Below are 13,163 nucleotides of genomic sequence, written 5' to 3'. Positions count from 1 at the left end.
TGCAAATGTATTTAATTTTTTATTAGCAGTTCTGAATAAATACGTGTTAAATATATGTGCTTACACATTTACATATACCTGGCGTTTTGAAATATGGCAGTAGGAAAGCAGCCAGAAGCACTTCATCAAAGTGTTTCAATTCTGAATGATACTAATCAGCTATTAGAAAATAGACATGGTAGAAGAGAATTGCTGAAAACGTACACTGCAATTACGGTATGGTAGCACACTACCACGAAGTATAAATAAAGCCAATAAATCAGAGCAGTGTTATATTTGTCTAGGATTATGACATATGGGGTTGTAGGAATGTTTTAAATCCTTAGTAGTCTTCAAGATTTGTTGCCGGTTAATAGAACAGACAGTGTTTTGTTTAACATTTGTAATTACTTTCTGCTTTTCAAAAGAAATCAAAAGTCTTGAGCTTTAAGTTTTTTACTAAGAGGGACAAGGGGCATCTAGATATTTCTCATTATCCTTTGCTACAGCAGAAAGCGGTGGCATTTGCATTATAATAGGGCAGTGTTTATGACTTGGTACACTATATAAATATATTGTTTTTACAAGTACATTTAATTATGCATTGCTTCGAAACGCCTTCATAATTAAGTTTGTATATTACGTTCATAAGTTATTTCCCTATTGTAATAATACATGCATGTCGTATAACTATTGCTTATAAATATATTTGTTTTAATTATCTCTTTAGTTGCCAGAATCTTTGTGTTAACTCATCACAACTTTTGATGATCTTTAATAATTACCTCGGCTTGCTTTCGTGCCTGTTGCCTATTCTCATTCTTTCTTATTTTTTCCTATTTGACACATAAAAGCAATTGAAATGGTTTAATGCAGCCCTCCCAATACTTTGCCTATTTAGAATCTAAATCAAATCATTTCTTTAGCTCTTCATAGGAATGAGGGAGGGTGGGAGCCAATAAAAATTATTGATTTTTAAAGCGTTTTCATTAATGTATTCTTCGGTCACCAAAAAATTCAACTAATGACAGACATGAAAAGCAAGCAGACCCTAACCGCTATCTCTTTTGAGTCTTTCTGCTCACTGTGCTCTCACTTGCAACTCGTGTTAACATGTCTTCCTCTTCTTCTCCTGCACCCTCTCTCTTTCTTGTCTTCCTTTGTCTTTTCCTTCTTGTTTATCTCTTTGGGTCTTGTCATGCCCACTCAATAGTATCTCCTCCTGCAGAGCCCATTGATGTTCACAGACCAAGCCCAGCAGGATGTTATCATGGTCCTCAAGTTCCCTTCCAACTCCCCTGTCACTCACGTGGCAGCCAACACGCAGCCTGGCCTGGTGACTCCTGCTGTGATCACAGTCACTGCTAACAGGCTGTTTGCCGTGAACAAGTGGCACAACCTACCTGGTAAGTAAAAGAAATAAGCATTAAAAGGCATAGTAACTGCTAAACATTGTGTGAAAACAGTGTAATATCCATGTAAATATATCTCAACAATTAAGCTTTTTAATTTTCAAGCATTAATCTGAATCAAAATATGTAATAGCTTGAAAGGCTAGAAAAAGTCCCATACAAGGCATATGATACAAACGTTAAAGTATTCTTTGGTATTTGGTGGTTTTGTCTTTATTCCTAGGAGATAAATATTTTAATATAATATTTTAATATGATATTTTGTATTGTATCTATAAATGATGTCTATTTATCAGATGTTCCCCTTTTTCCACTTATTTATTTAATCAGTAAACACTTCTCATTGTCTGCCGTATGCCTTTTGATGCATGACATGATACTATTTATTGTGGATAATAGAAAAAGGAAACTTAAACTCTACATCCAAAATACTACAAATCTATTAGTACATTTCTCTTCTTCCATTAAGTGCTGAATAGTTATGGTAATTAATGGCAAGATACTGAAATAACCATTAGAATCCTTAACCATTAAAGTTTGAAGAGACATGAGAATTCATCTAGTCCAGCCCCACGTTTTACCAGTGAAGACACTGAACCCCAAGGAGCTCGCCTTGGTCGGTCTTGAGTTTGACCCAGCCAGTGGCTGAGCAGGTTAGAACCCAAGTTTTCTGACTCACATTTTATGACCCTCCTCTGTGGTTTATGGACGCTCATTAGAACGGGAATGTTGGCCTCTGGATTTAGCGCTGTTCCTTTTGGACACTGTATGAAATCCTTTTTTAAGAAGGAAAATCTTTTAAACTCCAGGAGATTAGAGACTTTTTTTTTTCAAGCCATTGTTTTAAGTGGGGAATTTTTTTAAAAAATAGATTTTAATAGTCTGTTAACTTCTCATTAAATTTGTAAAGTGTGCATGAAGCACTGCCTGTTTTAAAACCCGAAACGGTTATATTTTCTTTTTATGATTTATTAATTACCTACAGTCTTGCAAGAGATTTTAGAATGGAACAGAATTGAACTGACATTCAACCAAAAACTCGTGTACTGACTATGCTCAATAAGGCACTATGATGAAGAATCTGTGGTTGGTATCAAAATTTATTACAGATAGCCATTTTTCTGGCCATTAGATATGAGGTGGATGCCAATATCTGATTAGACAATAGATTTTAGAAAAGGTAGAGAAGGTTAAAATTGAGGCAGGTATATAATGTCTCTATTATTAGGTTCTTTTATTCCTTTTTCTTCAAGTGAACTAACTTTTAGAGGTAACCGTATTCAAGTGATGTACTTTTATTTTGGAATTTAAGATTATAATTTAATTAATAAATGCGGTTTTTGGATTCTCTAAATACTACTCATTAGAAGAAAAATGTGCTGGTGCCATGTTCTGTCAAATGTACTAGAGAATTTGCCCACTCTGTGTGCAGTTACCCTTAGAGTTTGGCAAAAGCACCAGTGTGTATCACATCAGGGCCACCATGATGCTTATCCCAGGTGGCTGTTTGTGGCAGGGCTGAGAACTTACTCAATTTAAACAGTGACATCATATGTGAGGAGAGACAAACCTTTCAACTGTTGGAAATCCGTGACCCCTCTCCGCCCCTGTCTTTAGCTTAGCAGAAAGCCAGCAGGAACTGAACAGGCTCAACCAAAGCGCTGCTAGGTCTACAGCTGAAGCTCAAGTTGTTAGGCACTCTAAGCACCGATGCCGCAGCTTCTGACCCTCCCTGGTGAGCAAGCTCATCTTCCTGCCCCGGAAAGCGTGCTTCCCTTCCCTTAGTGCTTGGTTGTCAGTGCTCTCCCCCCATTTCCAATTTTTTATAGATATGTAAAGCGATTAGAGGAAGCATCCCTCTGCTGCAGGGCATTCGTGTTACATCCACTGTTCCCAGCCCAGGCTCACCTTTCAGTAAGATAAGAGCTTGGGGGGCTGCATGTGTTTTCCCAGTTCTTTCTTATAATTCTCCCCAGTGAGGCTTCTCTCTGTCTGTACCCTGTGTCGCTAGTGGTTTCTGACCCCACCCTCTGGCTTCACAGTATGACAGCAACTTTTCACCAGATAAATGCCAAGAATAATAACATGGTTATACACAAGTAAGGTTGTCTTTCTACAATGTGATCTCCAATTCTGAGCTACACCTACACCTAAAAATATCAAGCATCCGTTTTATTAAATCTATGCCTCATTTAAGGTATATTTACATAAATCTGATCTTTCATCCTATCTTTGCTACCGTTACCTGTCAGTATGCCTTGATTTAAAACAAATGTCAAAAATCTCTTAACATTCTTTTCTCCAGTGTATATCAAGTTCATGTTACACTTTTTTTTTTTTTTTTTCAGTTTAGATTCTGGTTCTTTTCTGAGTCTTCTGATTTCCATAGCTTGTTCATTAGACAGCTAGCTCCTGTCATTTTCTTCATGAGTATCTGAGTCCTGATTTGGGGGTGGGGGGAATCATTTTTACTCTTCTCCTTCAAAGGCCCTTGCAGAACCTCCAGGGGAAAAAATATACAGCCTTTTCTAGGTTCTGCATACAGTTTAATCACTTTACATGTATTAACTCATTGAATCCTCTCAACAGTCTTAGGATATAGACCTTATATTTAGGCTGAGCCACATGAAATTGCCATTTTCATCAAAGTGTCAGATACTGGTAATTTCATACGGTTTAACCTGACCCTCTATCCCATTATACAGATCAGGAAACTAAAACACAGAACCCACATAGCCTGCACAGGGTCCCGCAGGCAGCCAGAGGCAGAACCGGGATTTGAGGCAGGACCAAAGATAGTTATACCTCCTCAACCTCTTTCCCTGACAGTTTGGTTTCAGTGCTGCTGTGATCCAAGATTCTCAGAGAAGTAGAGAAAAAATCCTTATGGTATTAGTGTTGGTGGGCACTGGTATTCCTGGCAGTAAATGGCACTGTCGGGTAAATCAGAACCTGTGGTACGTTTTTCCTGATCATTCCCTATGTCCTGTGATCACTTTACTGGCAGAGCCAGTGATCAGCAAAGACAGTACCTTCAGTAAAAAAAGAGTTGAGTCCTATGGCTTCCTTTCTTCACTACTTTCTTATAAATACTCAACTATAATTTTTCATATTAACGTTGTACTTACTCAGTTATTTTATCAGTTATTTTGTTTTCTAAACATCCTTGAAAAGTTTTTATTTACTGACAGAGGAAATGATGACATAATACATTTTAAAATAATCTAATGAATGCATTCGAAAGTACCCCATTTTTATTGCCAGCCCCTCAAGGACAGTCAGAAAGATTTCCTAAAATCTGAAGGTATTAAGCAGAACTCTAACACTGACCATGCAGTTTAAATGCTTATGAGTCTATAAAAAGGCAGATACTGACCAGGATCAAGGGCTGAGTCATTTGGGGAAAATGATTTGGAAAAGGGCCCAGAATGTAACTATCAGAATTATAAAGCAGAAAAGATCATTTATTCCAAGCCCTTCATTTTGAGGTTTATGATTTACCTAAGGTTACATGGCTGTCCTCAGCCTTGCACAGGGCAGTCAGTGGACTACAAAATCTCTTCAGGTACAGAAGATAGGTACGCCTTAATCTTTAGAACCATTTTGAGAATTGAACAAACTATTCTTAGTATGGATTGATTTTTGTTACTCATTTGCTTCTCGGGGTATTTTTAAATAGAAACCATGGATATATTAAATATTAATAAAACTTTCTAAAAACCTCAATCAAACCTTTAGGAGAATGTTTCAGTCAAATGCATTTAACTAAAACATTTATCTGTGGGTAGCTTTCTTTATTTTTATTCAAACTTTCAATTGATTTATTTTAAGTGATGGATGAAACATTAAATGTTCCCTGACTTAGAGCCTTCCCTTTCTCCATCATAAATTGACGTTTTTGTGGATCCTTTGTGCTGCAGCATTCAAAACTGCCTTTTAAAGAAGTACCCAAAAAAACAGTATTTGCTACAGTCAGCAGATGGTTGTCACATTTTGTTTTCAGCGCGCTTTACCACTTAATTTTGTTTTGTTGCAGCATCAGAGTTTGCCAGTCAGGCATCTGCTATAGCTTATGGCCTAGGACTGGAGCCACTGCTGATGGCACATGTTCAGAACAGCACTAATCTAAAATAAATGTTTAATAAGCCAGCCATAAAAGCACCTGGATTTTTTTTTTTCTTTAAATTTCACAAAACTATGAGAGATTTGGGGGTTGGAAACAGTTCTACATAAGATTTGACTTATGCATTTTCATGTGGTTTGTATATGAAAAATAATGCTTTTTTAAAAATCTTTTGTGAATTCCAGCTCATCAAGGTGCTGTACAAGACCAGCCATACCAGCTGCCAGTGGAAATCGATCCTCTCATAGGTCTGTCACTTCCTTCTCTCTTTGCGATTCATTAAGCTCTGTATGGTGGCCCTGAAGTGTAGATTACAGTTGTTTTTCACTTGCTGGTTGCTGGGAATGGAATTTTCCTGATAAACCATTTGCATGCAAATTGGAATGCAATGAGCTGTGGCTATGCTGGTATTTCATCAACTCCCCCTCGTTGGTTTGCCTAATTTGAACAGGCCTAGGACGCGTGTCACTGAAAATTAATATGGATGCTGTAATAATGTGTGATTGAGAATGCGCATGAAGTACTGTCAGGATAATATTGGATCTTTTCATCACTCAGACTTGTTGATGAGCAGGAGCGAGGCACGTTATGATGAATTGGTGCACCAGTAATGTGATGGAGCTTTTTTTGCTAGGGAAATTTTCATAATAACAGTGGGGTTCTTAGCACTGTGTTGTGAAAAATAAAACTGTAGTGCCAGGGTTTCATCATTAAAGGAGATCAATCCTTTCTTCCTGGACCCTCTGTTCAGTCTGAGGGGATTAATGTGCAATTGCAGAGCAGTTTCAAAGTTGAAATATATTGCCTGGCCAATGGCAGTGTTAAGATATTTGTATTCATTTTCCTAGGGTCCTGCAGCCCAATAAATTGCCATTGGAGGTTAAATTTGTTCAGGGGGGTGGAAAGGAAAAGGGAAGAGACCAGAAAGAGCCATTGGGATGAAATGAACATCTGCAGCAGGTGATTTAGAATATTTAATTGCCGTTAGTCTTTTTGAGTAGTTTCGTTGAAATCTCTAGTTCAGCATTTTCATCCTTATGGGTCGGGATTTCAAATGTGTCTCCACTAAAAATGTTAAGCCTCGGTATTAAAGATGCTATTCAATAACTTTTAGAATAAAAAACTGAATTGCACAGCTGCAGGGATATGCTACTAGCGCGAGTATTTGGCTTATAATTTTGTCAAATTTCCCCGTCAAAAATAAATTTATTAGAATTTTAAAGTTTTTAAATAAAGCCTATGAGTAAGCTGACTTATTATTTTAAAATTCAAGATGTTCCTTATGTGTGTGTCATTCCTTTTTATCTTTAAAACCATTGTTTCAGTAGACAGCTACATGGCCACCATTTGCAGATGAACTATCAAGATGAACTAAAATAACCTTAAGCTCAAAACGAATTCATTTATCATTTCCTCAGATATAAGCAGCAATCTAGGAAGTAACTGTCCATACGTAGGATAAATATTACTCTTTTTCCTAAATCTTGTTTTGCTTTGGCTAGATATGATTTACCATATATTTTTAAAAGTACTCACTTTTGTAAAGTTTTAAAAGGGAAAATTATAAAGCCTATTTGTTAAGTCATTTAAAACATGATGGACTTATTGTTTGCCTTAAAACTTGTCAGCGAATATCCTATAGTATGAAGTAATTAAACGAATTCAGCCATTGTAACCTTTTAGACCAGGCATGGGTAAACATTTTTTGGTAAAGAGCCAGGTAGTAAATATTGTAGATTTTGTGAGCCATTAGGTGTCACACACAACTACTTAACTCTGCTGTCATAGCACAAAAGCAGCCATAGACAATATATAAACAAATGAGCTTTGCTGTGTTCCAATAAAACTTCATATATAAAACCTTGCATGGGCCAGATTTGGCCTACAGCATAGTTTTCTTCCCTGCTCTAGATCACTGGGCATTGGATTGATTGCTCTTATATTTCCTAATGTAATTGTTTAAAACTATGTACCTTCCCCACATTTTTAAGTTGATATTTGAATATTTTCATCACAGGTTTAAATAGGTGCAAAATTTACAATTTCTGGCATATTATATAAAATTTTAAATATATTCAGTGGAATCTAAATATCCAAGGGAATTGATACTCAATATTTTGTTTTTAAAAAATGCATTAAAAAGCTCTTAACAGTTTGAAAATTTTATATTATTCCTTTTTCATCTTGAATTCATATTTTTTTTCATTCTACTTCCCCTACACAGTTTTATTTCTTTTGAATATTGGTTAAAATTATAAATTTAAATAAACATTATTAAACATAAAGTACAATCAGAAAAAAATCTTTAATGAAACAGCTCCTGTAGTCATGGATGAACATTATTTCCTGCTAAATGAGACAGGATTTGTCAACAGTTCTATTATTATTTATAGATGGCAGTTCTGAGGAATGTCATTCACATAAGAAAATAAATGGGAAAGAAAAGAGTTTTGTTGTAACAGTGTCACTCAAATCTTTGAACTCTTTCTGGGTTATGTGACAAAATTTCTATAGTGAACTGTTATTAAGAATTTTTTTATGGTCTGTCATTCAGTGATCATTTTAACAATCTATCATTGAAACTTACTTTTAATAATCTTATCAAATGACAGCCTGATTAGACCCTCCTTCCATTTTATCGAAAGTAGTGATTTGGAAACCACCTGCCTTGCAGAATGATTTGGTACCTAGGCATTCACTTTTCAGCATCACCTTAGTACTTTGAATTGTCTCTTTATTTGGCTCTCAAGAGATGTTTTATATCCTGAGGTAAAGCACCATAGTAAGATTCTGGACAGGAGAGAAATATGCCTTTATTTTATCTAGTGGAAGAAGAGCTTGTGAGAGGGGAGGTTAGAAAGGAAAACTCACAGGAGAGTTCTCAGACAAATCTGTTTCAGGCAGGGAACATATGAAAGTTGAGGAACTAGAAATTGATTCCCTTAAAACCATCTGTGTCTGTGTATCCCTTGGGAAGTTTTAAACCCCAGAGGTATGTTTACCCCAGTTCGAAGACTACTTATTTAGACAAATATACCTAATTTTTATTAAATAAAAATTATTTCAGTAGTGAATCTCAGGAAATTTACCAGAGAACACAGTAAGATAAAAGAAAGACAGTTGTGAGATAGGTAGATTGTATAGATTCGATCAGATAGATAAGATAGACAGACAGACAGATGTTACAGTGTTAAATTACAAGTAAGCAGTTACTTAGAAAATAGTTCACCCAAACGCCGAAGGGGCATCCGCCTTTACCCATAGGTACTTTGTGCACGTAGTTCAAACTTACATGCATGCCCAGATCTGTGAAGCTAGGTCTTCCCAAAAGATCACACCAGAAAAAAAGAAAAAAAGACCAATATGAAAGTTTATATCATAGGAGCACAAATCATACAAAAACTAACATTTTTGCAGTTTTCATGTGGAATAAATTACTGTAATAACCAGCATATAAAGTACTGTATGATTTGTTTTTAATTGCTAGGTTCCTTGGAATTGAGGGGGGGACCTGAATTTTGTATCACACAGCCTCACTGCAGTGGGGTACTATTGTCTCCCTATGATACACTGTGATACCCATAAAAGTTTTTTTTTAATTTATTTTTTTATTGAATAAGTGATTAAATTTTTTTCTTCTTTTTCTTCTTTTTTTTCTCTTTTTTTCCCTCCCCCAGTTTACAAAAGTTTTTTTTTTCATCTGCCAGCAACTTCCCTTTGTGTGAAAAGACAGGGTAAATGACCCCAAACTAGAATTCTGCCCTTTTTCCTATTGCCGTCACTTTCTAGCCCATTAATCACCCAAAAGTATATGGTTAAGTTATATAGTCAGTCACTAGCAGCATTTTGCAGTATTTCGTACACACACACACACACACACACACACACACACACACACACACGTTTGCTATGTTGTGTATATCCTGAGGACAGGGAGTATTTTATTCTTCTATGTCCCCACTAATGCCTAGCAGAACGCTGGAGAGTATTTTGAACACTTTTTTTGTCTGTATTACTTTCTGAGCCTTCTATTAAATTAGCCACATTAACTTAGTTATATACAATAAATATATTACAGACATTTTCTTATTTTTTATTTTTATCAATGCACTTACAGTATTTTTTAAATTGAAGACTGTGGTACAAAGTATATAATAATCAGATGCAGAAATTTTGTTCATTCCATACAGTTTCTGGTACAGTCAAGATTCTTTAGGAACATAAGAAGCATTTATTCATATTAGAAAGTTGATGTGAAATACCCTTTGGATGACTAGAAGCAAAGCTTTATATTTGGTCGGCCTCATGATGCCAAAAAAGGCATCTCAGTGAAAATTCCTTTTCTGATAATAACATACTTGATAATGTATTTCTGGAGGATTATTACTCTTCCCACGTGCTTGATGTCGGTGTGTGTCTGACCTTGTGCCTTGTGACAAACCTGATCTCAGGTGCTCTGTAGCACTTTGAAAACACACTGCCAGCTGTCTTGTTTTATTGCTTACATAAGGAGTAAGAAAGTGGCAGTGTGCTGTGCTTTGACTTTTTCAATTACAAGTATCTTTAATAAATAGTGGTTCCACCCTTTCCTTACATGCAAGTGCAGCTGTAAACAGGGGAAATGGGAGTTCACATCTAGTCAAATTAAAGACCTGTGAAAGCCAAAGTAGTACAAGATGCTACAATATTTCAAATATATGACATTTAAATTCTAATATCTCTTCCTGTGACAAAAAGTTAAAGGTAATAGATTGTCACAACACGAATCCGTCCTCATGGCAATAGATGTAATGAGATTGTCAGAAACACAAACCTAACTGTGATGCAGTCTGGAGATCGTAATCTAGTTTGGTCCTGCCCAAGAGCTAGAAAGCATGTTCTGAGAAGTGTATACAATTTTTAAATTGTAATATGTTATTATTTCTTTCCTCTAGGCAAAATTCCTCACTGAGATGTTGAATTTAGCTACCCACGTTCTTCCAACAATCAGATGTATTTTTCTATTTGGTTTTTCAAATATTACTATATTGAAAATTAAAGATCAGATATTCTTTTCCTGGAATGTGTCACCTCTCGTCCCTCATCCCCCACCCACAGGATGGCAAACTGTAGGATTTCTTTGCACATGTGGGTTTAGTAAGCTTTTTCTTTCTTCCTCTATTCTCAACAGCCAGCAATACAGGAATGCACAGGAGGCAAATCACGGACCTTCTAGACCAAAGTATTCAAGTCCATTCCCAGTGCTTCGTCATCACTTCCGACAACCGTTATATTCTCGTTTGTGGCTTCTGGGATAAGAGTTTCCGAGTCTATTCTACAGACACAGGTAACTGTTATTTTCTTCATCAGTGAACTAAAGTTTACAAGTGGCGTTGACTTAGAATGTTTTCTCATCTTCTTTTTTTAAAAAGTTACATATGTCTAAAAGTTGTAAAATAACGAAAAGACACTTTTCTATTTCAAGTAATAATCTACATAGTCTACTGTTAACTTCAGCGCATTTTTAAGAGGCAGTTTTTTCATAGCAGATTTGTCATCCAAGCCTCACGCTTACAGCATGAATGACCCGTGTTGAAAACATATGCTTGTATGCAGATACCCTGTGCACATTTATGTGCATACTCTTACGACAAATGTGCATGCATACAGGTGTATCTTCCCACCGTTGTATTATTTAAAGGATTTTTTTTCCTTACTGGAAATTCTCGTGAAGGGTATTTCCTGGGAGTAGATAGTCTTGCCTCTGCCCAGTTCTGCATAGAATCTTGCAGAAAGCTACACCATCACGAGGAAAAGTAGCTGACTTCTGATATTATGTGTGAAAGCTCTTGTTAAAATATAAAAATTAAGTCTGTATATTCCATTTGCATGAATGTCCCTAAGGACAAACCATGCTCAACTCAGTGTTATTATAGGAGATCCAATCTAGTAATTGTTTATAAGTTTTTACATGCAAGAAATTGAGAAACGTTGAAAAATTTAATGGAGTTCCTGTAAAGTGTTTTAGAAACCATTAGAGGATTATTAAATACACTTAGAGTAAATATGTAGCTGAATATTTAAACTACATTAGATATTAATGCATCAAAACTTGCTAGATACTATGGAAGTAGGTATTTCAACTAAAGTAAGGTTCTACAAATATCTCGGTTAAATGTCGTGGGAGTAGAAAAAATATTTTAAATACCGGAATAGGAACTTATTATAGTAAATCATCTTTCAGTCTTGTTAATAATCTCTATGAAACGTAAGAGTCCATGCTCCTGCCTTCCTAAGTAGAGTGTACTGAAAATTAATCGCTGGTTGCTCACGGAGTCTGTCCTCAGAGCATTTAGATGGCAGTGTCGTGACGGCTGTGAGAGAGTGGGGAAAATAGGTGGGTGTGGATCGTTCCTACGGTAAACCCTGGAAGTTATTTTTAGGCATGATAGCGTTTATTTTTTTGTTTTGTGGAGTAGATGATCTAGTTTTCTATAATTTGCATCTTTATTCTGTAGATTCAGAAAGAAAACATCATCATTCAAGTCTTTCTGATTAATTGGGCTTTTACTACATCTTCAGGCCTCTTAGGTTGATTACTACTGAACCTAAAACTCTTCTAGAATTCTTTAAAAATACAGTGTGGATTGTTATTTTTCTAAAGTACGTTTATAATCATAATAAATCTGATTTAGTAATCAAATTAAAATTTTAACATTTTCTTTCTTTATTATGGCAATTATTAACTTAGCATTATTTGACCTCAAATTTTACTTCCTTGTTGCACAAATTTTCAGATTAAAATTGTTTCATACTCTCACAAGATTTCCTTAACATTCTTTAGATTGCATATTGATTTTTACACATTTTTGAAAATTATTTTTAAATTTATAAACATTAAAATTCATTCTTTTGCTTTAAAGTTCCAGTAGTTTTGGCACTACATACGGTTACGTAACTACCACCACGATTAAGATACAGAGCAACCGTATCATCCCCAAAATTCATCTTCTCCCACCTCAACCTCTCAGCAACTGCTGCTCTATTCTTCATCTCCATATTCTTTTTCCAGGATGTCATATAAGTGGAATTATATATTATGTCAGTCTTTGGTTTTGATGTTCGAGGATTTTTAAGTTTGTTGTCTTTCCATATTATGTCATTTTTAAAAAGCATTGAATATTAATATTTGTAAAGCTAACCTCACTTTTATATATACTAATAATTAAAATAGTTCTTACATTCACAGCTCTTTAAAATTACAGACGTTTTTCCACATACATAATACCGTTTCAGCCTCACAGTAATTCTGTGAGATAGAATAGGTGCCTTATCCCCATTTTTCAGATGATGAAACTAAGGTTGAGGAAGATTGACTTGCTCATATTTGTGTAGATAATGGCCACAGAACTGGGCATAGGAGCCAGCTCTTCTGATTTCAAATGTAGCATTCTTCGTAGTTGTACCATGTCATCTCATATAGGTGTTACCTGCCAATCATTGGTTAATTTGGAAAATACTAATTTATAACCCTAAGTGCCTAGTACATCTGCCATGTTACATTAGACTTAATAATAAACTAGATAACATTTCTTCTCTTTCCAAAAACCTTCCACTTTACTGTTTTTTGAAATATGTATGTGTAGATTTGTGTATATAAAACATTTCAT

At 35.5% G+C, this 13,163-nt stretch overlaps 1 protein-coding gene across 9 annotated transcripts in view; it reads left to right on the top strand.

Annotated features, from left to right (window-relative positions):
• The window catches only part of LRBA (LPS responsive beige-like anchor protein), a 541,206-nt gene that overhangs the window by 496,730 nt on the left and 31,313 nt on the right, over positions 1-13,163 (top strand). For 8 of the 9 annotated variants that reach the window (XM_036234292.1, XM_036234286.1, XM_036234291.1 and 5 more), the window contains 3 exons: positions 1,208-1,385; positions 5,700-5,762; positions 10,685-10,840. In XM_036234292.1, coding sequence (XP_036090185.1) covers positions 1,208-1,385; positions 5,700-5,762; positions 10,685-10,840 — 397 coding nt within the window. The remainder of the gene's footprint in view (positions 1-1,207; positions 1,386-5,699; positions 5,763-10,684; positions 10,841-13,163) is intronic. The other variant, XM_036234293.1, reaches the window with a different exon arrangement.

This window comes from Rousettus aegyptiacus, unplaced genomic scaffold (assembly GCF_014176215.1).
Source record: "Rousettus aegyptiacus isolate mRouAeg1 unplaced genomic scaffold, mRouAeg1.p scaffold_m13_p_16, whole genome shotgun sequence".
NCBI lineage: Eukaryota > Metazoa > Chordata > Mammalia > Chiroptera > Pteropodidae > Rousettus > Rousettus aegyptiacus.
The sequence above is the reverse complement of the archived record's forward strand: the minus strand, read 5'-3'. Positions and strand labels throughout refer to the sequence as shown.